Raw genomic sequence first — 24,501 nt, 5'->3', positions numbered from 1 at the left:
CTACAGCATTTGCGTTTTACTTAGCCTTCTTTTCTAAGGAGGGCTGTATCCCCGGTACATGAGGTGCCCATGTGTAACAAAAGCCACTAAGTTCTAATTCTTTCAGTGCATAAACTACTTCTCAGTTCTACGGAAGGCACCTTGGAGACATTGCAGTCATTCTTCCGATTCTAGACCAAAATCCAAAGACAAGGTCAATGCCAGTAGCAAAAGTGGTCTCTTCAGAGATAGGCACAGTAGTTACAAAGTATAAGTTTTCCTGAAAATCAATAAACAGAAGCCCGATTTGCATTAATGTGTTTGATTCTCTTCCTAAATTTGGTTTCTTTCTAGCTTAGCTTCCTTCCCTCTGTTGTTTCTATTAAAAGTTTTAATTATAGAAGTAATACATTTAAAAATTGGCACAGAGATGTGTGTGAAGTTGTCCCATCCCACCGCCCCTCCCAGGAAGGGCTGTCTTGTGAACAGTTCAGAGTGTTCCATTTTCTTTGTGTGTCCCTCACCTTCTCTTGTTCTGTATCCTGTAGCCACCACTGAAAGTATAGTCAGTCATTTTAGAAACAACCAAATTGGGAGCAGAGTGTTAGTTAGACATGTAGATGGAACGGTGAGTGAGTTTCCTTCTGTTTGCAGTGATACTCGAATTCTGCACAGATTTTTATTGTCCAGCGATGCCTTGGTCAGCTAGGAGTTTCAAAATGAGATATTCTAATTCTACCACTCATTTTCCATTTACTAGCTGAAATACTTCTATAATGAGAAATAGCCCTTGGCTGGCGATTGAGTTACTCTTGAGGTACAGTTCTGAACAAATAAGCATACCTTTACAATTATTTTTTCATAAGATAAACCAGTTTCATTAGGGCACATGCTTTCTGCGAGACTTTTTTCTCATGATTACAAGTCTCATGAAGCATTAATTTCCTTAAATTTAGATAAAAGGTAAAAATTGAAAATGCCAGTGATTTGTATAATGTCTTGAAATGATAAGAGATATAGTAGGCTAATGTGTCATTCACTTCTAAGTGGATTTGGTCGTCACTGCTGTGGGCAGTAGGAAACGTCATTAAAGGCTTTATGAGCTAAATGGTGGCATTAGAATTTGACCCAGAGTCCATCTCCTGATGCCATTGTGTGCTCTTAGCTGGTAGTCAAGAGGGTAAGGTACCCTGAGGCGTGCACGTGCTGGGAAGCTATTGCAGTAGTACAGCTGGGAAGTGACAAGGTCTCATGTGACCTCAGGCAGGATGTAGGCAGCTAGTCACTTTTGAACTAAATTCAGTGTGAGTTTTTTTAAGGGTGGAGGGGCCGGATCTCTAAGGCTAGGTCTCTTAGCAAAGAGGCAAATACTTGGCATTGCTCCAGAAGTTGGAACCAACAGATTTAGTATCATGTATACAGCATGTGTATCCAAAACCTGTGTACGTATTTGTTGGTAGAAACTATTCACAGCACAAAGAGTTATGTTTTGCTTTAAATTTCATTTGATCTTCCTAAAACATTACAGGTAGAGGAGGGGTCATCTACATTTTAACATGGGAGAAGGGTTGTCCTATGGCAGGTCTCAGGCACATCTCCTGCTTGAATCCGGAGAACAGGGCTTTTTCACTGTGCACCTGAGAAGAAGAGTGCTTTTATTTAGAAGGATTCTCATCGAGATACCCTCTAGTAGAGTGGATGAATCCCTAAGAGTAAATTAAATTTAAAAGGCTTGGGGGAGGGGTGGCCAGCCAAGGGTCAGGGCTGCTGAATTACCTGACCTCATTGATGTAAGCAGGAGATCTCACATCCTTTGTTTCCACTGCAAGGCACTGGACAGCGATTCTTAGAACCCTATCCATCTCTGCAGCTGCGAGGCTGGGAACTGGTTAATAATAGATCCTAAGACACAAAAGGGGTTTTCATCCTTCATTATGAAATCATCCATTTTTCACTGGCTGTTGGGGTTTGTTTTTGCTGGCACACATAAGAGGGTATTAGCACCATTGATTTGAGCAGCCTGGTATCAAATTGTGTTCACAGATTATAATACATACTGTGATGCAGGAAAATAAAATTCGAAGTCAGAGCCTTATGTTGAGTTAACGATGAGACTCACGTGTTGTCATGAGACCCAGAACAGTGTTTCTTCAACAGAGCAAGGGAGCACTAAGAATGCACAGTATTACTTTTATAATTGTACGTGAAGGTTTCTTAGTATAACGCAGTGTGCATGGATATGACGCACTACAGGACCGCTGTCGTGGAAGTTGGGGGGGGGGGAATGGGGAGTTTTAACACGGAAATACAGGAAGTAACCTAGAACTAGAGACTTCTGCAGCTTTTTCAGGTAGAATGCAGTCCGGAACTTAATTCACTTTTCGACCCGAACCAAAGTGGTCCAATAAAGATCTTGCCTTTAACCAAAGCTCTGAACCCTTAAACCAAATTTGAATAGTAGGTGCCTGAAGCAGGTTGTTGAAGATCTGGGTAGTAGCCAGGCAGTGATTCCAAAAGCTATGGAATGCAGTTGTATGTTGAGCAGACTGAATATCTTGTCTCGTGGGGAAGGGGTTGGCTTGATGTCGATTAGTGCCGAAGTGAGCCAGTACAGAACACAGGAGGGAAGGGATAATAGGAGCATAACAGTAGAAGAGAAGAGTAAGGCCAGACAAGATTAAGATGGACATTTCCTTTACATCAGGCTAAAGATTGGCTTATTTCCTAATGAGGAATTGGAGTGAATACAGACTAACAGTCTTCATGTGTGAAACGTGCTTAGAAAACAATGGGCAGGGGGGCTGGGGGGGCGGCTCGAGACCTGAATATAGGCATTTCACTCGAGGAGACATGCAGGTGCTACATAAAGATGGAGAAGATTCCACTTGAATAATCACATCAATTTCGAATGTAAATAGTTTGCCGTTTTGAAACAAACTAGCAGTTTTTATTTTTTTAAGTGGTAATACACATTGCAGGTGGGCATGTTGGGAAATGGGTTCTATTTTATCTGTGGGAATAGTAGAGCAGTTTTCCTGGATGATACATCAAATGGTTTGGAAAATATACGTGCTTCTCATCCAAGAATTCCCCTACGTAAAATTTACCCCACTTAAGAATGTGCAGGACATGAGTATGAAGACACTGCCATCCATAATGGCGAAAATTTAGAAGCAACCTAACTGCCCAACAGAAAGGGATAATATAAATAACCTGATCTGTTCGCACAGTGGCACACGGAATTTGATGGTACGGAACCACACTTACAGAAAAACATTTGCCCAGTCAGTTGTCAAGTGAAATTATGAGCATGCATATTACAATCCTTTTAAAAAGAGAGTTTGGAAGGTTAAAAACAAAGATATCAATGATGATTGGTTCTAGGTTTTCTTTTGGTTGTCTTGTTTTTTTCTTGAGTTTTCTGTAATGAACATAAGGAAAAATGTTTCACATTCATATGTGATGTGAACTTCTGTTGAGTTGTACAGCAGTCTTAAGCAAGCTTTGTTGCTCAGAAGGGGCTGTACGTATTGTTCCAGAAATGTCAGGGTTTATGTATTTGAGTTAGAAATGCCAGTTGGCTCTCATCTACTTATGACCATGGGATCTGGTTTTAATTATGTAAAATGGCATCTTTCATAGGTAAGGAAAATAAATTCCAGCCATTCCGGGGCTAGGGGAGAGGAAGGAGCAGAGAAGGGGCTTGAGGAATATTATGTTTTATTTTTACTGGTTTATATTAAGGTAACCTTGGGATTTATTTGGACACCTTGTTTTGTTTTCTAGGCCAAACACCAGAACACCCTAGAAAGCTTAACTAAAAGAATGCTCATGTTTGACCCAGTCCCTGTCAAGCAAGAGGCCATGGACCCTGTCTCCGTGGTAAGTTTTCCAAAATTGAACACCTCTTCTTATCTATTCCAAGTGGCAAGAACATTATTGTGTGTTGTGTTATTCCTTAAAGTTACTCATCACTTGACAGGCATTTGGTGAACAAACTTTTTTCAAAGCCTCAGGGAGTAAGTGGAGCAAATACCCGCCAGCAACCTTGCGCCCTTGTATAAATGAAATCCACATCTCAAGACCTGTGCCCAACGCTCCTCAGGGTGTGATCGCACCGCACTTGGGTCATAGGCGAATCTGGTCATGACAGGAGTAGACTTACAGAAACTCCTCAGTTACCAGCTTTTTAGTTTGGGCTCTCGGGATTATTGGTTTCAGCCAAAAAAAGTTCAGCCAGACTGATTTTTAAAAATTAATGTGGATCTGGGGACATTAAAAAAGAAGAAAAATCCTGTACTCAATGTTTGTCATGGTTAGGAAGCAGTTTTCGAATGTACTTTTATAAGAAATCTGCATCAAGAACATGATTATTTTGAGTTTTTTTTTTTTTTATTGAAGATCACCCCAATTATATAGAAAGAAGATTTTCTTTAAAATGTTTGTGAATGTCCTTTTTTTAATACAGGAAGAAAAAAAATATTCCAGTTTGTCTCATTTGGTGTTCAGCATGTCCTTCACAGAGCTGATTTAAAAAGATGAAACCTAAAAAAAAAAAAAAAAAGTCCTCATTCCTGCATGTAAATGCATTCAGAATAAAAAGATTTGCTTAAAAACCTATGACAGCAGCTATGCTGAGCTGTGACTGTATGAGATGGCTGAGGAGAAGCTAGCAAAGGAGAGAACTTGGCCGGGAGAACGGGATTCCTTTCCACTTGGGAGAGTCTGGCTGGGAGGGAATCTTGTTCCGTGTGTCTTTCAACACCTTTGTGCTAAGCTAGCCCTCTGTGGGCCCGGCCCATCTAGATGCTTCTCCCCGCAGGTGGCTAGGAGTTTGGCCAGGTGTTTCTGTAGGTACAGCCCTGGTGCTGTGAACATGGGGCACGGACAAGGACAGAAAGGGGTCCAAGGACTTCAAGTCAGGGGGTGGCGTCCACCTACGGTGATCTGGTTGAGTGAATATGAAGTAACAAGACAGTGCTCCCACTGTGCCTTGCTCTTTTCTTCCATGGCTTGGAAAATAGTCACAAGGGGAAAAACTTGGCCTGCGTTTTGTATCTGAAGGTTGGTAATGACACGCTTGCAAAATTAGATCATCCTTATGCATCGGCTGCCGAGGCTCCTGCCAAAAATGTTTATACAAGACACAGGGGTCACTCGGAGGCCCTTGGAACTGAGTTGCCATGGATATTACTAAGCCAGTGAAGTGTTTACCACTGTGTACAATGAAAAGTTAGGTCCAAGTGGCTTTAAGGAAATAACATTTACATTCCAGCATGATAACTGGATAACCAAGTGTCTGAATGTGATAATAACCGAGCAGTGAGAACTTCATTAATCAAAAAAGTAAATTGACTTCTGATGTTATTTCGTGCTGTCCCCGTATTCATCAACCCCTTACACCAAACTATTGCATGATCACATTGGAGGAAAATTGAGGTGTAAAATTTCCCTATTAATTATATCCTTGAAATACGAATAGGTTTTTAGTACTGGAGAAGATGATTAATTTTATAAATGATGCAGAACCATCTTTGATGCATTTAATATTCAGTATACTTCCCAGCTTTTAATCAAGCATGAAAATATGGCTCAAGAGCCAATTTAAAGCTCAAATGAAGATCCACATTGCTAAGTTGGTGTGAGATAATTAAGTGTAAGGAAATGCACTTGACTGAAAAAAAAGGAAATAAAATGAATTTGAAGTAACAGTTATAATGCTGTAACTTATATAAATATATGAAGTTAAAATATGTAGAAGGAAATTTGCAATTAATGGTCTCTAGTTTTCAACTTTCAGCTAGCACTTAGAGAATTTAATTAGATCATTTCACCAAAAGTTAGTGTCAGTCCTTACAATGAAATTTCTTTTTCCTGCTTCAGCAAAACCTCAGTTAGTGGAAACATTTGGGGAGTGGGATGTTGTTATTATTTTAGTTAACAAAGTTAAATAAAAAGCTTTTATTTCCACTCTGGAATCTTCAAATTTTATCTCTCCTGCCTCTGTAGGTGGAGAGTGCTAAACCTAATTTATTATTCCTTTATTCCTTTTTTTTTTTTTTTTTAATTCCACCTTTGACCTGAAGGCTGATTACCTATTTGGCATTTTGCTACAGTTTAGAGAAAGTAAAGAAGTGTCATTTCTCTCTTAGTGAAATAGAAGCCTTCAATGCCGTCCTCTGCTAATAAACCTTGTGCTTGGAGGCAAACACTAAGTTTTTGGATTGCCCTATTAAAATTTGCAAGAGTGGGGAACAGAGTAGAAACCCACCCTGTGCTGTATTCTGCTACTTACTATCGATGCAATGTTGGCAAACCACCAGCAGCTCCTGGAGCCTCTTTTCTTTTTAATTTGTAAAATTGGAGATGATCACACATAGAATACGAGGTAGCATGTGAATATAGAATGCACATGTAAAAGAAATTGCTTTCTTGAAAGCATTTGAGTACACTTTCAAAGAAGGTTGAAAATTAATTTAGGAAGTGAGAAAGAAGACAAAGTTTTAAAAAGTATTTTCATATTTTATCCCTATAGGAAGATTAGTTTTGAAGAAAGGAAGTGTTTTGTTTTTGTTTGTTTGTTTGTTTTTTTCTTGTAATGAAAATTGTCCCTCTAACAGACTCCTTCCAGGTTGAGAAGTACTTAAAATCAGTAGTGCCTCTGTTCTGTTCCAACAGAAACACATGACTTTTCTGAGCCTGGTAGAAAGAGAGCTTTCTACTTTTGTTTGCATAGAAGGGTATGACATTTGCTGTTTCCAGAGTGTCTGTTTATACACGCACCACGCCTTCTTGCACTGGGAACCCCACCCTTGTCATGAAGATTCCTTTGACTTGCCATTGCCCTGTCACGGATGTTCACTCTTTTTTTTCATATGAATGAGCAGTGAAATAGAGACTCCATCCATGTTTCGTGCAGTCACCCCATCCACTGAAACTGTCTTGGGGGGCGCCTGGGTGGCCCAGTCGGTTAAGCGTCCAACTTCAGCCAGGTCACGATCTCGCGGTCCGTGAGTTCGAGCCCCGCGTCGGGCTCTGGGCTGATGGCTCGGAGCCTGGAGCCTGTTTCCGATTCTGTGTCTCCCTCTCTCTCTGACCCTCCCCCGTTCATGCTCTGTCTCTCTCTGTCCTAAGGATAAATAAACGTTGAAAAAAAATTAAAAAAAAAAAAAAAACTGTCTTGGGATGGAAAACTCACCAAAACCATTCCCCATAAAATAAGAAATGACTGAAATTCTCACTTAAGTACAGTGATAGCTTTGAAAAATCATCCAAACCCTGTGCCTTTATCCCCATCACAATTAAAATCATTATTTTGAAGAATCAAAAGAACTGATACTTTCCTTGGTCTTGACAGTAGTAAAAACTTGCTCAGAGGGTGCATTAATTCACTTCATTCATTCATCAAGTGTTTGGTGAGCACCCGTGCCAGACCCTCATCTCTCATTCCAATGAGAGGAAGCGATCCTCAAATGAATTACATGTGGTGTGCGGCTTGAACACGTGAATGTCAGTTACAACTCAGAAAGTACAACCCACGGCCACCCCTAGTGAGGGCCAGAAGGTCCTAGAGACCCTGGCCAGAGTCTGGTCTGCAGGCTGCTCTGCTCCAGCATATCAGGCATCCTTGGGTGAGCAGTCTGCACCGGGGCATTGGGTGTCCATCAGTGGCCAGAGGAGCCTTTTCTACTTCATCAGCACTTGCCTCCTATTTGGATTTGGTGCTACTGTGGCACTTACTTGCACTGCTTTGTTAGAAGACTGCAAAGGTCTGGAACAGAGCAGAAGCAACTATTACCAGGGTGTACTCAGTTAAGGCACACACCCGCAGCAAGCCCTGGAAGGGTCCTTAGGCTGTGGAGAACCAGATTGCTGCAGGCTGATTGTAGTAGCTTGTGTGCTCCACCCAAATAACTAAAGCACACACGTCCTATAGAAGGTTCTGATGAACATTGCTAAGGAATTTTCTAGTGAGATGGTGTGAGAAACCACATTTCTTAACCCTTTTACAAGGCAGTCAGACTGGAGATAGTTCATTGTGTACTCTGCTGTGTATCCAAATGTGTACCCTCCTCCTTTTGGCCCCATAGCCTTGCAAACACCGCCCATCACATCGGAATGGGGGACGGAGTGGGGGGGCATTCACTGGAGAGCATACTCAGCAGAAACGTGCATCATGTTTCTAAAACTGGGCTTTATGTATGGCTTTCTCTTTTTTTTTTTATGGCTTGAGAAACCTGAGAGTATTATTAAATTTGCAAATCTCCCAGGTTCTAAATTCCTACTTTCCTTAAACTCACCTCAGAGTTAGAAAAAACCCAGCAATGACAGCAATAAAAGTGTCCTCATTTTGCTTTCTATTTAACTGCCAATAACTTGGCATTAAAATCTAGGTCATAGGGAGGTCTTTGAAGAATAGGGCTGAAAACATGGGAGCAGCTACATTTTGGTGAGTAGAAACAATTGGGAAAATGCTTTCCACTTCCCAAATTTTTGTTTCTAGCACCAGAACTTTTGCCCTTTTGAGATTTATAGAAGGCATGTTAACCTTGAGAACCAGAAGAAATCGTTTCCCCCCTGTATTTAATTATGTCTTCAGACCCTTATCGTACATACTAGAATTTGTTTTCTTTTTTCTGTTAGTGAATCTGTGCCTCTTAACGTTCTTTATTTTAATATTTAAATGTAAATGTATTTAATATTATTATGGCTGCATGTTTGGGTCTCTCACCTTTGGTGGACTTAGGTGTGCCTGGTTCTAAAGAACCCTTTTGATCCTTTCCCCTTTTGATTCTTGATACCTAACTCAAAGCTGTCTTTAAAGACAACCACTGGGGCGCCTGGGTGGCGCAGTCGGTTAAGCGTCCGACTTCAGCCAGGTCACGATCTCGCGGTCCGTGAGTTCGAGCCCCGCGTCAGGCTCTGGGCTGATGGCTCGGAGCCTGGAGCCTGTTTCCGATTCTGTGTCTCCCTCTCTCTCTGCCCGTCCCCTGTTCATGCTCTGTCTCTCGCTGTCCCAAAAATAAATAATCGTTGGAAAAAAAAATAAAATAAAATAAAGACAACCACTTACATATTTTGCATTTCCTGATTGTATATCCTTCCACATCCTTGTTTTTAAGCAGTATTATCAGTGAAAATTCTTTCCCCTTTTAAATTGTATTTGAATGATTTACCAAATTTTCATACTAGAAATTAGTGGTTTTATTCTGTATCTCTTTATCATTTACAGCCGTGCTGTTCAAAAGGGGTCTATGCACCTAGGGCCACTCCCCAGAAATTCAGAATCTGCATTTTAACAAGATCGTCTGGTGACTTCGTGCACAGTAAAGTTTGAGAAGCCCTGATTGGGAAGTTCAAATCCATTATAGTGCAACTCCTTGTCTAGAAAGAGAAGGGACTTCGAGCACCACAGTGTGTGTTAAGCTCCTTATCTCATTGAATCCAATTTTAATTTTAACCTCACGACCTCCTAGGATACGGGTGTTCAATGTCACCTTGACAAGTTTTGCCGTATCCTCGTGGCACCTGCACTTTTAATATTTAGTAATTTTTCTTGCCCTCTTTTTTGTAGAATTGCTTTTTTAACGTAATAAATTTTTTCTGAAAAGGAAGTTTATATCACTACTGTAAAAAAAAGTTTTTTTTCTTGCGCATTTAAATAAACACGTAACCATTTTAAAGCACTGTGTATTTTTTGTGTATTCTCGAAGTATCTTCGGTACCCCCAGAGAGACGTGCACCATACTGCAAGAATCACTGCTCTACGAGATTACAGAGATTGCGTTGGCAGGGATAAAGAAGGGACAGAAGAACAAAACACATAATCTTAACGATGAGAAACTGACTTCAAAAGCAGATAAAGATAAATACTGCCAGGTCCCATGCTGCCCAGGAGAAGGGAGTTTTAGAAGCAGCTCTGGGGATTCTGATGCATAGCCAGGTGGAGATTTCACTTGTGGAGTCCCAGAAAGGAAAGGATGTGATCTCGGTAGTAATCCCAGTTAAAAAAAAAAAAAAACAAAAACAAACAAACAAAAAAACCACCACTGCTGACCCACAATTATTTATTACTCACAATAGTGGCCACTGGGGGACTGGGGTAGCCCAGAAATTTATCATGCATTTAAGCTCCATTGGTGGGTTTTCTTGGTTGTGTCATGAGCTGGTACTGCCTCAGAATCTGGAATGCATAGGCTTTTAGAGCTGGAAGAGAGGCATAGCATGTTGCTGATCACTTTCACTATACAATATTCAAATACAAGTAGTTTTCTGCAGATGGACTTGACATGTTATCACTAAAAATTTCATCTTCCCTAAAATACCTACGAGTAAAGGAAATAGCTTATATTGAGTTTAATTTTTTAAAAAGCATCCAACAACAAAGACTTTTTTTCAAGTTTAGTTAAGGAATAGAAGTAATTCTTGTAGGGGTGCCTGGGTGGCTCAGTCGCTTAAGTGTCCGACTCTTGATCTCAGCTCAGGCAGTGATCTCATGGTTCATGAGATTGAGCCCTGTGTCAGGCTCTGCACTGATGGTGTGGAGCCTGCTTGGGAATTCTCTCTCTCTGTGTCCCTCCCCAGCTGGTGCTCGCTCTCTCTCTCTCTCTCTCTCTCTCTCTCTCTCTCTCTCAAAATATCAATAGATAAACTTTAAAAAACATTTTTTTTAAAAGTAACTCTAGTGAATTCCCTGGCCAAGGACCACACCCATAGTATGCAATGATTAAGATTGGTTTGTATTTAAAGTTGGTAATATTCCATTATTCTGAATCCATAAGAGAGAAAGGTATTTAAAGATAAATTAGGTCAATTGTAAGACAGACCTTAGTTTTTTGGAGGAAACAGACCATTGATCATCCTCTTTTGATGAGGTGGTAGCAAGGTATAGAGGTGCAGACACTGGGCCTTGGTTTGTGTGCAAGTCAAAGTCACTTCAAGCATCACGGGACCTTGTTTGTGTCATATTAGCTGTTTCTTATTGTTCTGTGTCACGCACAAATTTGGAAATCAGGTCACCTTCAGCTTCATTCAAACTGTTGGAATAAGACCATTGAATGCGTTGGGGCCATGGATATGATTACGCTGTGGTGGGTGACCTTCAAAATATAGGTGGGGAGGATGACTGACCATCCTGATTGCCTGAGACTGCAGTGTCTCCTGGGATGTAGGGCTATTACTGCTAAAACCAGACCACAGACCATCCCGGGAAAACCAGGACTGTGTTCACCCTAGTCATGGTTGGTCACCAGCTAAAGCCCCCCGCCCCCAAAGGTACTACTGTGCAGCTGTTTCTCCGTATTATACACAAGTGTGTCGTGAGACTGTAAATGCCCTGCTGAGGTGAAGGATGGAGAGCATTTCCTGCCGACCCAGAAGCCCCATCAGCAAAGCAACGAGGTTCATTGGCTTGGCTGGTTATTGGTGAACCCCAACACGGAACTTCTCCCAATAAAGGCCCATGAGTCTTCTGTTTATAACCTGTTTCAGAATTTTGCCGGGTGTCAACCTCAACCTTAACATTTGACATGGGAAACATCTTAGAATTAAATGTGAGGTTTTTCATGGTTATCCCATTAACCTTAAAGTTTACTAGACCAGTCCCCTCCTAGCGTTTTCAAGGGTCGGTATCTAAATGTAAATCGCTTTTGGAGGTCCATGTAACTGAGAGCACCTTCTTGCACCATTTCGTCTTAGTTCATGTTTCAGGCGAATGCACCTGTGTCACTGCTCGTACGTTTCTGTTTCTCCTTCCCAATAGTCATACCCATCTAATTACATGGAGTCAATGAAGCCCAACAAGTACGGAGTCATCTACTCCACGCCGTTACCTGATAAGTTCTTCCAGACCCCGGAGGCCCTGTCTCACGGGATGCAGATGGAGCCAGTGGACCTGACCGTGAACAAGCGGAGTTCGCCGCCCTCTGCGGGGAATTCTCCTTCCTCACTGAAGTTCCAGCCCTCGCACCGGAGAGCCTCGCCTGGCCTGAGCATGCCTTCTTCCAGCCCACCGATGAAGAAGTACTCACCGCCTCCCCCAGGCGTGCAGCCCTTCGGCGTGCCGCTGTCCATGCCCCCGGTGATGGCCGCCGCCCTGTCCCGGCACGGCATCCGCAGCCCCGGGATCCTGCCCGTCATCCAGCCCGTCGTGGTGCAGCCGGTCCCCTTCATGTACACCAGCCACCTCCAGCAGCCGCTCATGGTCTCCTTGTCGGAGGAGATGGAAAACTCAAATAGCAGCATGCAAGGTAACCGCCACTGGGGACAGCTCCGCGGCTCCCGCCTAGCATTGGGGTCTGCGCCCACCGGCTCTGCGGGGGCCACAGAGGAGGCAGCGACAGCGCCCCTGTACTCTTCAAGGAGCCATTCCCCTTAGAGCCTGACCGCCTGAGGCGTTTCCTTTTGTTGGGGGAGGGGGGGCAAGTGTTGATACTGGAAGAGCTCCCAAGAATCAGGCTGTTTAATGAATGCCATGAAATGGTTACTTTTACTGCGTAATTGTCAACTTTGAGATACTACAGATCCCGACTTTATATTTTGCTTCATTGAATGCCAACCAAAAAAGACATTAATTTAATAAATGCCTTTGATCATGGTGATAACTAAAGGTTACTTAAAGCCGCCTCGTTTACTGGCTGTTTGGAGGCAGAAGACTATGGGGTTAAAAGGTGATAACGCAAATTCCTAAGGAAGAACCATTTGGGGGCTGATGTGCTCAAAGTCCAGCTTCCTATGCATGCCACTTGCTGCCAGAGTGGTTGTCAGGGGAAACACACCCCGCAGATTTGTTTCTGCCATAATTTTGCTAAAGGCAAACAGATACTCCACACATCAGCGTTGTAGGTAGAAGCTGTGCACTAAACTTTTAAAAGCTGAAATTGGTAAATTGTACATGGAGTGACTTTTCTATTTTTATTTTTTAGTACCTGTAATTGAATCCTATGAGAAGCCTATATTACAGAAAAAAATTAAAATAGAACCTGGGATTGAACCACAGAGGACAGATTATTATCCTGAAGAAATGTCACCCCCTTTAATGAACTCAGTGTCCCCCCCGCAAGCACTGTTGCAAGAGTAAGTATGTTCAGGTCTACCCGACATTGGCGTAGCAGCGTGCATCTTGGGACCTGGAATGGAAGTGCAGGCTTCCAACTCAGGGTGTGGTGTGGATTGCCAGGGACACCTCGCAGTAGGGGGCCGCCACTGGGAAAACGGGAAAATCTCCGAAGACAATGTGTCCCACTATATGGACTGTCTTATAACATTTACGTCAAGTTTGCAGTAAATCGGTCACTCGTGATTTTGCCACCTTGTCATGTAAATCATTTTTATTCTTTTTTTTTTAAATCCTTCCAGACTGTACATAGGTTTCCCATAATCTTAATCCCCATGTGGATTGAATTTGGTATTCCAGATAGTCTACTTAAGGTTGGATCATGAAAACTTTATAGGACATACATCGTCCTTCCAATTGTCACTTCTAATACTGTTTCTACAAAGGGGCATCACAAGCCCAAAGGAGTCACTCCAAAAAAGGCCTGGGAATAGTGGTGGCAACAGAAAGTTGCCCATGTAGCTCAGAGAAGTTAAGCATTGGAGTAACCCACCCACTATCTCTGGTGTTTGAAAATCACATCTGCCCTTGGAATGTTCAGTCTGCCTCAGAACTGCCGTCCAGTAGGAAGGTTTCTGTATCAGTCTACATCCAAGCACTGAACTGTAGTTTGTGTTAGGTCTAACTCGCTATAATGTGGTGGCGTCATACACAAGTTAAATGGCATCATTGATGGGATTTGCAACAATAGATATCCTTGCCTTCTACCAGTGATTACACTGGAGGCTGTGTTTGTGGTAGCTAAGAAGGTGACCTTTGGATTGGACATCTTGGATCCCAGCTCTGCTCTCCACCATATGTATGACCTTGGGCTTGTCACTTAATCTTGCCTTGTTTCCTCTTTATTTGCATTATTGATTATAATTATTTTTCTTGTAATTGTCTTGTGTTATGGCTCTTTCAAGGTTGGATTTAATGACCAGCTTCCTAGTCCAAAGGCAACAGTTATTGTTTCCTCCGGGACCCTTCCATCTTCTTTCTCCCATATCACTTTTTTCCAACTTGAAACAATGTTCTGCCCACCTTTCTACGTCATCCTTTCCCCTCTCCCTTACACAGTTAATTCTGCAACAGAATGTAAATTCTCTGGCTTTCAAACAGCTATTTTCTGGAACTTAAAACATATTCTAGTTCTATCCACAGTCAACCCAAGTAGGTGCCTTCGTAGTAGGTCACGTTAATTGCCCATTGTACCAAATCGTAGTTATTTGGGGGGAGGAGGTAGTTGGCCTTTACTCCCTGATAGGGGAAGAAGAGAATGGAATCCTATGACCAGCCACATCAGCAGGGAGAGAGTGTGTCTGATGGACTTGTACATTATTACCTTTCATAATTGCATAATGCCCCCGCCCCCCATGAAACTTTCCCAGATGTTTTCAAAGGAGTTATTTCATTCCCCCATAACAAGCATGTGGGAGTCAGAGCAAATGGAGAACTGATGAGCCAAGGCATGAGATAACTCGCCTTATAATCATACTGTGAACAGCAGGGGGGCCTGGGTTTGACCTCCTGTCACCAGATGACTGCTCTTCCTGCCACGTTGTCCATATCTAACCAGTGCATCCCACCCCTGCTCTCAGGTGAAAGGGAACACAGAAGGACTAGCCAAAATAGACACATCTTCTAGACTGAGTTACCTCCTTTTTTTTTTTTTTTTTTTTTTTTTATGATGCCAGGTGTCTCTGGCAAGTTAACTGGCAACATGACTTGCACGTGTCATTGTTTCTGCACAGGTGATGAAAAAGATGCTGTAAAACTAAATAAAGCCACGTGCCCAAGAGAGAGGAATCCATTGACTGAAGAAGGGTTATTCCAAAGTCGAGGTTATTATGAATTACATTGTAAAACATTACAGAAGAAAAATACTTGAAGGCTGTATTCTACTACTGAAAGAAAATATTTTTTCTCATTTTAAGTTAAGATTCTTTTGACGATCTCAAGCTCAGTGGCTTTTAATGATTAATGAGTAATATGCTTATGTTAATGCTGACCCAAGAATGCATTTTGCTCCTCAAGAAATTCAACAGATTAGCCACAACTGGGACGTGTAGTCTGTAAGCAGTTCTCTCACAGATGTGATTAAGTAATGTCTTGGAGTGTGCCCAGTAGCAGCCCACATAGGAAACCAGCTAGCCAGGAAAGAATCGATTGAAACCAAGTGCCTAGTCCCATTGCAGTGAGGCAGGCCCGATAATATTTGCCTTCTGAAACCCTTCCTTGCCAAAGGTGGAATACAAAGTGCAGTTTGGAAACCCATTTGCTTGGACATAGAGTTACAGCTTTAGAATTATTTTTAAAGGCACTCAAATGGCTATCAGCTTCCTTTTTTTTTTTTTTTTTTTGTATCTTTACATACGTGAAGTGTATTTAGAGTGAAGAGCTTGAGGGTCAGATTTCCCCCATGTAATTGTGTGTGACTTCTAGCAAACTTAAGAGGGGGTCGGCTTAACTCAAAACAATGACCAGGTATCTGATACGTAATAGCTGTTCTTATTTCTCGGTTGTAAGGATCCCAAACAGCGTCTTTAAAAGTGGGGAGTACAGAAAGAGTGAGTTGTATAGACCCTGCCCTCCAACCCCTGCCTGCACCAGTATCTGGCTCTTTAGAAATGGGGCGTGAATGATGCCACCTTTCAAGGTGGATGTCAGCTTGAGCAGAGATTTCCCTTTGTGGTGTGGGGACATCCCAAAAGAGCTCTTCACGAGATTCAACAGCCATAGGGGCAAAGTTTGCAATTGGGTTTCTGAACCTCAAAATAGTAACAGTAATTAACCATAATATTTAGTAGATTTACATCTGGAACAGATGTTATCCTTCAGTGTGTTGTATACATTACCCACAACTTTCTAGGATCACATTATTACCATCGTCCCCATTCTACAGAGAGGCACAGGGAGAATACCTTGCCTGGGGTCACAGGGACTCGCAGTGACAGAGCTGGGATTTGATGTTGGAGCACACAGCCTTGTAATGTACCTTTGTACGCAGAATGAGCTGGAAAAGGCAGACAAAACCATTGCACAGAAACTGTTAGACACATTCCCAACCCATAAAATGTAATAATTGGGAGAGACTTCCAAAGTCACCTGGGATACTCCCTCAGTATCCCAGAGGCATAGGAGATACAAATTAACCAACCATTCAGCTTTTCCCCCCAGCATTTTATTTCCTGAAGTTTTCTTAATGAAGATGAAACGTTTCAATCAACGGCATTAAGGTTGAAAGTTAGAAATAAACTGACAACTCTTCTTTTTATTGAAGGATTTTAAATTAATAATTTAGCTTTATAAACGCAACGTGTCCATAAACCTGTCACTTCTCTATTTTCTCTGTTTGTACATCTATATAATTGAAGTCCTTGTCCCCCTGCCCTCCCCCACTAGTTCATGTTCACTTTTCCATGTATCTGAACCTGGCTATTTTATCCTTCTGTATTGCTCCCACTAAACATCAAGGTAGGAAGGTAAAGTGATACTCAAAACTGACAGTTTTCTTTGCTACTAATAGATGTGAGGAATAAAAAAAATCACTTAAAATCAATGCCCCTTTTATTCTTTTTCCATTTACTTCTTACCATGCCTGGAAAAGTTACTGATAAGGAACATGTATTCAGATTTTTACCAAGATAAAAGCAAGTTTCATTTCAGGATTTTTATGGCGAAATTTTATCATCCTTTTTGAATCTCACAAGCTTGAGCATTTACGCTCATCAGATTCCCTCTCTCCTCGTCCACGCTTGTACAGAAAATTCATGGGTTATTTGGAACATTTTAAGAACTTTGGATTCAAATGTATAAGACGAGTCTTTCATTACTGTTGGAGGCCAGTTCCATCAGCTTGTAATGTATCAAGTAATTAGTCGTTAGGAAGGCAAATGAATAGATTAGAATTTTTTAATTACTGACATTAATCAGCAGAGGAAGCCTGAGAAAGCTTTACAGACTTTCCCCAGCTCTTCCCCATCTGCCTCTTCTCTCCACCAGATTCCTTGAGCAAAAGAGAAAGTTTAGAGCAATGGTGTTGGACATGATTTGATTTCAAACCCACCCTGGAAAGGTGAGCCGATGCAGGAGTGGGTCTGGGTGAGCGGCCGCAGGAAGGCAGGGAGACGCCAGGTCCCGTGAGAGCCCGGGGCTGCACTTGGGAGCCATTGTCAGGACTGAGACACTTCCTTGCCTGACTGCTAGCGCTGCACCCAAATTCTCCCTCAGGCAGGAATAACAGTACCAGTAAAGGTTTGAGGTGGTGAAAACAGCAGTGCTGTTATTATCATTATTATTTTCTTTTTCTTTCTGTTTTTTTTTTTTTTTTTTTTTGAAGGGCCAGAATTTGAAACTCAAATGTGAATTGGTCATCTTTGAGAGAAGCGAAATGCCAATTAGGTAAAGGATAAAATGTAGATACGGTAGGCATTGCCTGAGATTTGGGAATTCGACCTTTTTCATTTTTCCCTAAAGGACAGTGATGAAAATCAGGACAGCCTGCGAAAAGACATTCGCAGTGCTGAGCATCACTTAGTGCCACAAGCTACTATAAATAGGCAACTTTTTACTGAGGGAAAGAGACTCTCCTAGCTCCTCCATCTCCCTCTAGCATAGCACCTAACCCTTCTTACTGTCATTACTTATCTACATGTCTGTCTCCCCCTAGAGTGTGAGCTCCTCGAGGGCAGGAACCCTGTTTTTATTCATCTTTGTGTCCGGGTGCCAAGCACAGTGCCTGGCTCATGGTAGGTGCTCACTCAATGTTTGTTGAATGAATATAGCAGTGCTTCTTGGGTTGATCCGCTAATTTCCTTTTATTTATTTCGTTGGGTTTTTTTGTTTGTTTGTTTTTGCCTAGTGTCGTTAATGCCTTTGGTAGACGGAAGAAAAGGAAGAGCCTTTCACTCAGTGTTTTACGTTTAACATTGGCTTTCATAGGAATCACCCTTCAGTCATAGTGCAACCGGGGAAGAGACCTTTACCTGTGGAATCTCCGGACACCCAGAGGAAGCGGAGGATACACAGGTGTGACTATGACGGATGCAACAAGGTGTATACTAAAAGCTCCCACTTGAAAGCGCACAGAAGAACACACACAGGTATCGGGAATATAAGACTCACTCCATCTTGCTTCTTAAGAAATATTAAAATGGAACGTCAAGAACAAACGTTCTAGCTCTCAGAGGTTATTATACTGAAATTGTTCCAGGCGTCTTGAAAGTTAGCAGAGTTGTCTACAGATGTCTCTGCTCATCGTGAAAAATGAGCCTTGTGATGAAGGGTTTATTTTTGTAATAAGTTACAGTAGATTAAAGGTTAATTCTGTAACAGTGGAGTTCTGTACTCTGCGTTTAAGGGACAGAGAGAGGGATGGAAAGGCTGCGGGAGCAGAGAGAAAAGTACTCTTAACCATGGGCCTGTCTCATCAAGGATGTGGCCTTCATATGGGCCATCATTTAATCAGTGTTGCCCATCATCGGATTCACAATGGCAAAACCCAGTTTTTTATGCAGAACAAACAAATGTAGCAGTTTACAGAAATGGAATTCAAATGGAAGGCTTGTTGAAAGAAAGAAAAGTAAAGATATTTGGGTGATTTGTGTCTTCCTAAAACTGAGGGAACTTCTGTGCTGTTGCCTGCGTATTTGTTCTAGGGCCTTTTTTATTCTGTCCAGTATTGACTATCGACCATGCAGCCGGATCTTACAAAAACTCATCATATGGGTGAAGAAAACATAAAACTGTTGCGTTTGCTCTTGAACATTTTGTAAGCAAAACATCTTAAGGAACCCATACACAAACGATTTACACCGCCTGATTAATTGCAGTCAGTATTGGTCCTTAATGTTTATAATAGGCCTCATCTGACCTGACCTCAAACCCTTCAGTGTGAAATTCTAGTATAACAGCAGTGGTCCCCTGTGTACGTTTCCTTAACTCAGCATGCAGTTTGTTTGTTTGTTTTTGAGCCTTCTGTGAGTCATTTGTATTGGGAATGTTTACAAAAAGGGAGAATTTGGGATTTGGAAGAGAAAGGGGAAGGAAAGTTTTCAGTGACTCCCCGGGAGAGAGAAAGCAGAGGGGAAGTCGGCTTGTGTACCACTGAGTTCTTGGGCTTTGTCGCGGTATAATTACAGAGGGAACTGAGGGCGATAGCCTTGTGTTCAGAGGAACATCCAATCAGCAATGCCAAGAAAACTAGTAAAAGCATCCCCAGGGCATTAATGGGACCCTACAGGTAGACATTACAAATTTCCAACCTAAGATTAAAAAGACATTGAATATTTGAGTAAGAATTTAGATGCAGGAAACATACCTCAGCGTTTATATTCAGTGAAGCAAAGCAGACAATACAGTTCTGAATATCTCATTGAAATACCAAGGGATGTCAATCCTTAAAATGTCTAGAGAACAAGTGATAGTAAATGGGAATTAATTTGTGGTGATGCCCATTTGCCCATTAACATGTAAGATTGCCAAGAACAACACTTTTCATTTGTAAGGGCCTTCATACTGGCTCTCCCTAAGATTTCCCCCAAGGGTCTCCTGTTCCTCAGCTGCCTGTTACCATTATCCCACAGGACAGGGCTGGAGAAACCGGGCTTCTGACAGGGCAGGAAGGAATTACTGTGTTTTTAGCATGTCTGAATTAGAGCATTATACTTAGGCATAATTGCAGTCGATGAAACAAAAGAGAAGATGTTGAAATCGCTGCCAGATTTTTTGGTTGATAGAGGCTTCTCATTTTTAGGAAACTGTTGAAATAGTAAGAAAAATCCCACAAACGCTAGCACCGCATATAACTAAGCACCTCGGTAGCTTTAAGACTTGGAGATAAACAAAGACAGATCACCAGCTGTTTCCTAAGGTACCCATCCCTACCCTTGAGGGCAAAACCAAAATTATTTGCTAGCTCCTCAGAATGGATTTCAGTGGCTTTATGCTTTAAGAACTCTTAAAATCCCATCCTTCTCCGCTGCCCACTTTTTTTTTTTTTTTTTTTTAGATGAACTTACCTTGGAGATACTATTTGCCAAGAGTTTTAGCTCAAAAATCTTAGCTTCACTATTTTTACTAATTAATAGCCTTTTGCCCTCAGAAAAAATAAGCTCTTTTCGTTTTTCCTTTTTGCAGGAGAAAAGCCCTACAAATGTACTTGGGAAGGATGCACATGGAAGTTTGCTCGGTCTGATGAACTAACAAGACATTTCCGAAAACACACTGGAATCAAACCTTTCCAGTGCCCAGACTGTGACCGAAGCTTCTCCCGTTCTGACCACCTTGCCCTACATAGGAAACGCCACATGCTAGTTTGAATGCCTCCGTCCCCTGCCTCACCGTGGCTCCCCGTTCTCCCGGCTCTCTCTCTCTGTCCTCCTTCCCATTATCTAACTCATTTTTTACATGTACGTTTTAATTTTGATTCAGCTGGCCTGAATCTCTGAATTTATATCATTCAAGCTTCCATATGGTCAGTAGTAGATATTCTCTAATCCTCCTCTCCTTACCACGGGTCAGACCTAAAGAATGTGAACACTTTTTTTTTTTTTTTTTTTTTTTTTTTCCGGGGATGCTAAGCAAACCCTTCTTACAGATACGTTTAATGTAATGAGAACAAGGGAACATGTAAACTTAAAATAACCAATTGTCGGTTCCTCCGTGTATTTCTCAAAAGAATGTCAAAGTAAATGTATTAGAAATACAGTATCCAGCCTGCTAGTCCTTGCCAGGGACGTTCATACCTCTGTGCCCTGTGATCGTATTTTGTGCTCGCCAGCAAGAAGGGTGGACCCTTTCCTCAGATTAACTAGAAGCGCAGCAAGATTTCAGGTAGGACACTCAACTCGTCCATTGTCCTTCACAAATCCTGCTTGTCAACTTGGATTTATCACTTCATCTAAATTAAGTCCCTTATACTCCTTTGTGCCTGCAGCTAGTAAGGAGGCCTCTCCACCCCTGGAGGTGAGCCAGAGTTGCTGATTTAGGTCGGTGATGTCTGCCAGTTAAAGGCTGGATGCTATACTTGGATGGCCCAGAGCCTGAACGAAGGGGCGTTCATCAGGGGAGAAGCAGCGGGGGCAAAGGAGGAAGCCGGCCATTCCTCCTGGGCTGGGGCTTTTCGTTCAGTGAGGTTTCATCATGTGGTTAGCTGTGCAGTGCTCTCCCAGAGCGGCCGTCTCTGTGTTTGGCTGTGCAGAAGCAGAGCCAGATGCTGATGGGGTTGTCCGTGCACCTGTCTCCATTCCTCTGATGTCCTTAATGTGGATCATCAAGCATTTGATAGTAGGGACACAAAAATATTTGCCCAGTAATGGTAAGAAAAATCTTTCAGATAAGAGTATGGATGATGGCCTTTCTTTTACCCAACCTACTCACAGGGTATTTTGCAAACAGGGAAAACATTGAGCAGTAACTGTATTCCCATATCAAATGAATCATACAGCTTTTATACAGAAGCTCTTCTGTGTGAACTGTAAGGTGCCAAGGTGGCCGTCATTTGTGTTTGTGATACATATCATAAATAAGGATCTGCTAACGCTGTAGTAGATTCATTCAATTTAAGACCCGAGTGACACTATTTGTAAATATAGCTAGTTGTGAAGCACACATACCTTCATTCGGGGGACAGATTTCTGAAAAATAAAGAAAACCACAGTTCAGGGATTCACATATTAATAGCTCAAAAATTCCCAAGCATTTACTGTTAAGGAGCTGGAAATCAATCATTGTCAAGTATCCCGTCAGAAGAAGCTGAAAATGACTCGTGTTTATGTTAAAGATAAATAGCGCCATTATTTGGGGGAAGTTTTTTGTTTTTGTTTTTGTTTTCAAAAGCTGGCTTTTGAGCACCATAGTCTAAATGCCAATAAAAATAATTCATGCATAGAAATGTCATTGGTCCTCAATTTGAAGAAAGTGGGCGACGGTGGTCAAATGTGGGTGCATACAACGAAATGCGCCTTCACCCCTCGATAAAGGATGGAAGAGAAGAGAGAATGGAATCCTGAAGATTCAGCCCAGGCGCGACTCAGGATCCAACACAACCTTAACTGGGAGGAATACATTGTTCAACTGTTTTTAAAACATCAGTGAATGAGTGATTCTGGAGGCCTGCAAATCACGTGGGGAGCTTACTTTGACGGCGCTATGTTAATAAAAGTTAGTTGTAGGGACTGTGCACCTAAGAGATCCCACTCATCAGCCCTCTGAACCAGCTGAAAGGAAATGTGGAGAGACACAAAGTAATTTGTTACCTTCTTGGCACTTGGTTGTGATTCTCTCTCTCTCTCTTTTTTTTTTTTTTTTTTTTTTTGTAAGCACTGCAGAATTTGTTTAGAATATTAAAACATCCTAATTGGGCTTTTTTTTTGTTTGTTTGTGTTGTTGCAACTATGACATGAATTGAAAGATAAAAATGGCTCTTGGGAAAGTAGGTATTGTCTGTACTGTAAATGCTTTGTCACATTCATGCCAAAGTGTTTGTTTCTAGAAGTGATTCTTGTACAACACACTGAAGAATCAAGTTGGAATGCAAGGAACTTTTTTGTTTAATGGAGATAACCAGATTATGTGTTCCAACCCATATAGAAGGTAGGGGGAAAAAAGGCAAGAAAGGGTAGAGTCGATCATCTTTGAATAATTAGCTTTGAGTGTGAGAGTCCAGTTAATAGAAAGCTTCGTAGGTTCTCATGAAATCTGATGTGTTTGTTATGGCATATTTAAATTTTCTTCAAAAGAGCGAGCAAGACCCTGCAAAGACTATTACATGACTATTCAGCTTGCTTAGATTGTGGTAACAGTTCATTAACAGATCCATTTTAACTCTGAAAGAAAAGGCAACCCAGAGAAGCCATTCTCTGTTCCCATGCTGGTCTGCATACTTTAGTTACCAATTGGCTCTTAACCAAATTCTTCTTTTTTTATATATATATTTGTATTTACTATGATAGTTGAGAAATTTAGTCTCTTAGACATTTTTAGCTGTTATTGTGGAAGACCTCAAATACAGGATAAGATGCCCTCCAACATGTGGTTTTAATGATGTGCCACGTTACTATCAAAGGTGGTTTTAATTGCAATATTTTAAATTGATGCGAATGATCTGTAAACATGAGGTTAGTGTTGTATAAATTCTGTTAGAGTTTCTTTTGATTATTGTCCAAGTGTCGTCTTGGGGAAGTCAGAAAGTTTAAGGCTGAATCCATCATATTTTAGAGTTCTAAAATGTGAATCTACACCATAAATGGGCATTAACATTCTAAATCACCTGGTATGGAGAATGTGTTAGCATAGCTGTGTTCAACTAAGGAAATGCTAAATACGTGGAAGTTTCAAGAGCCTTGGAACAGATTTATAGGGAACTGTAGATGTAAATGTATATTTTATTAAACACCCATCTGCACTATCAGTGTTGCACTAATGTGGAATTTGAAAGACTTTATTGCTGATACTGTATATCTGCACGTCATTCCTGATTAGATTGTTTTAAAGACAATCTCAAAGATCTAAGATTTTAAAATAATTCGGTTTGAAAATATACAGTCATCTTGAAGGAATTGCTGTTATACATGAAGTTGCTCAGAGTTGTCTTTATTCTCTTCTTGGTCAAGGTTAACAGTTTCTAAATGATCGCAAATTCACTTAAATAATACATTTACAAAGCCATTTTACATGCATTAAACGAGGGCTACAATAATATTACGTTTTACAAATACTAGCACTTTTTTTTTTTTTTTGCTGTTATGTACTTAGTGTTAGAGGGTCAAAGTAATCTTTCTGCTTAGCATCTCTTAAACCATACCTGCAACTATAGCAGGATTATTACATTTACAGTACTTTAATACTTGTATAAACTATGCAGAAATTTTTAATAAAGTGTAATATATTTTATAAGCTAATAAGACTGAATGGGTAAAGGTTTTTAGCATGCGTTAGTATACTTGCAAATACTGAAACATTTTGGTAATCTTTCTTACTAAAGATGTGAATGTTTAATGTACCTTCTCTGTTTCTACTCTGTAGTCCGATGGGAATTCAGTAATGACATTTTGTCATGTCAAACTGTGAACATAAATTTGTACTGTACAGTCCTCATATACTATATACAGTATGCAATATATGTATTATATACTTGTTAATAAAACCATCAGAATATTAAGTGAGATCATGTGATTACTATACATACAGTGACCCCTAAGAGCAAAACTTAGCAGTGTGACATGTAAGAGACATCACTTAGAAAGTTCAAAGTGAATCGTTCTTTGATAGGCAATTGTTGCAGGGAAAGAAAAATCAATCTAATGGGAAGATGAACTGAATGAGTGAACTTAGCTCTGAAGGTATGTCCCTGGTTTTCTGGTAGGAAAGTCTTCTGCAACAGGGAATCTTCAAACCATAAACTTGTAGACAACCCACCACGAATC

The 24,501-nt window shown here is 41.2% G+C and overlaps 1 protein-coding gene across 2 annotated transcripts in view; it reads left to right on the top strand.

Annotated features, from left to right (window-relative positions):
• The window catches only part of KLF3 (KLF transcription factor 3), a 35,730-nt gene extending 11,494 nt beyond the window's left edge, over window positions 1–24,236 (top strand). For both annotated transcript variants that reach the window (XM_047855662.1, XM_047855663.1), the window contains exons 2-6: window positions 3,766–3,861; window positions 11,741–12,227; window positions 12,903–13,053; window positions 18,017–18,177; window positions 20,213–24,236. In XM_047855662.1, coding sequence (XP_047711618.1) covers window positions 3,805–3,861; window positions 11,741–12,227; window positions 12,903–13,053; window positions 18,017–18,177; window positions 20,213–20,394 — 1,038 coding nt within the window. In that variant the 5' untranslated portion in view covers window positions 3,766–3,804 and the 3' untranslated portion in view covers window positions 20,395–24,236. The remainder of the gene's footprint in view (window positions 1–3,765; window positions 3,862–11,740; window positions 12,228–12,902; window positions 13,054–18,016; window positions 18,178–20,212) is intronic.
• The last annotated feature ends 265 nt before the right edge of the window (window positions 24,237–24,501 follow it).

Source organism: Prionailurus viverrinus, chromosome B1, assembly GCF_022837055.1.
Source record: "Prionailurus viverrinus isolate Anna chromosome B1, UM_Priviv_1.0, whole genome shotgun sequence".
Taxonomy (NCBI): Eukaryota; Metazoa; Chordata; class Mammalia; order Carnivora; family Felidae; genus Prionailurus; species Prionailurus viverrinus.
Note: the sequence above shows the minus strand (reverse complement) of the source record. Positions and strands in the feature narration are given on the sequence as shown.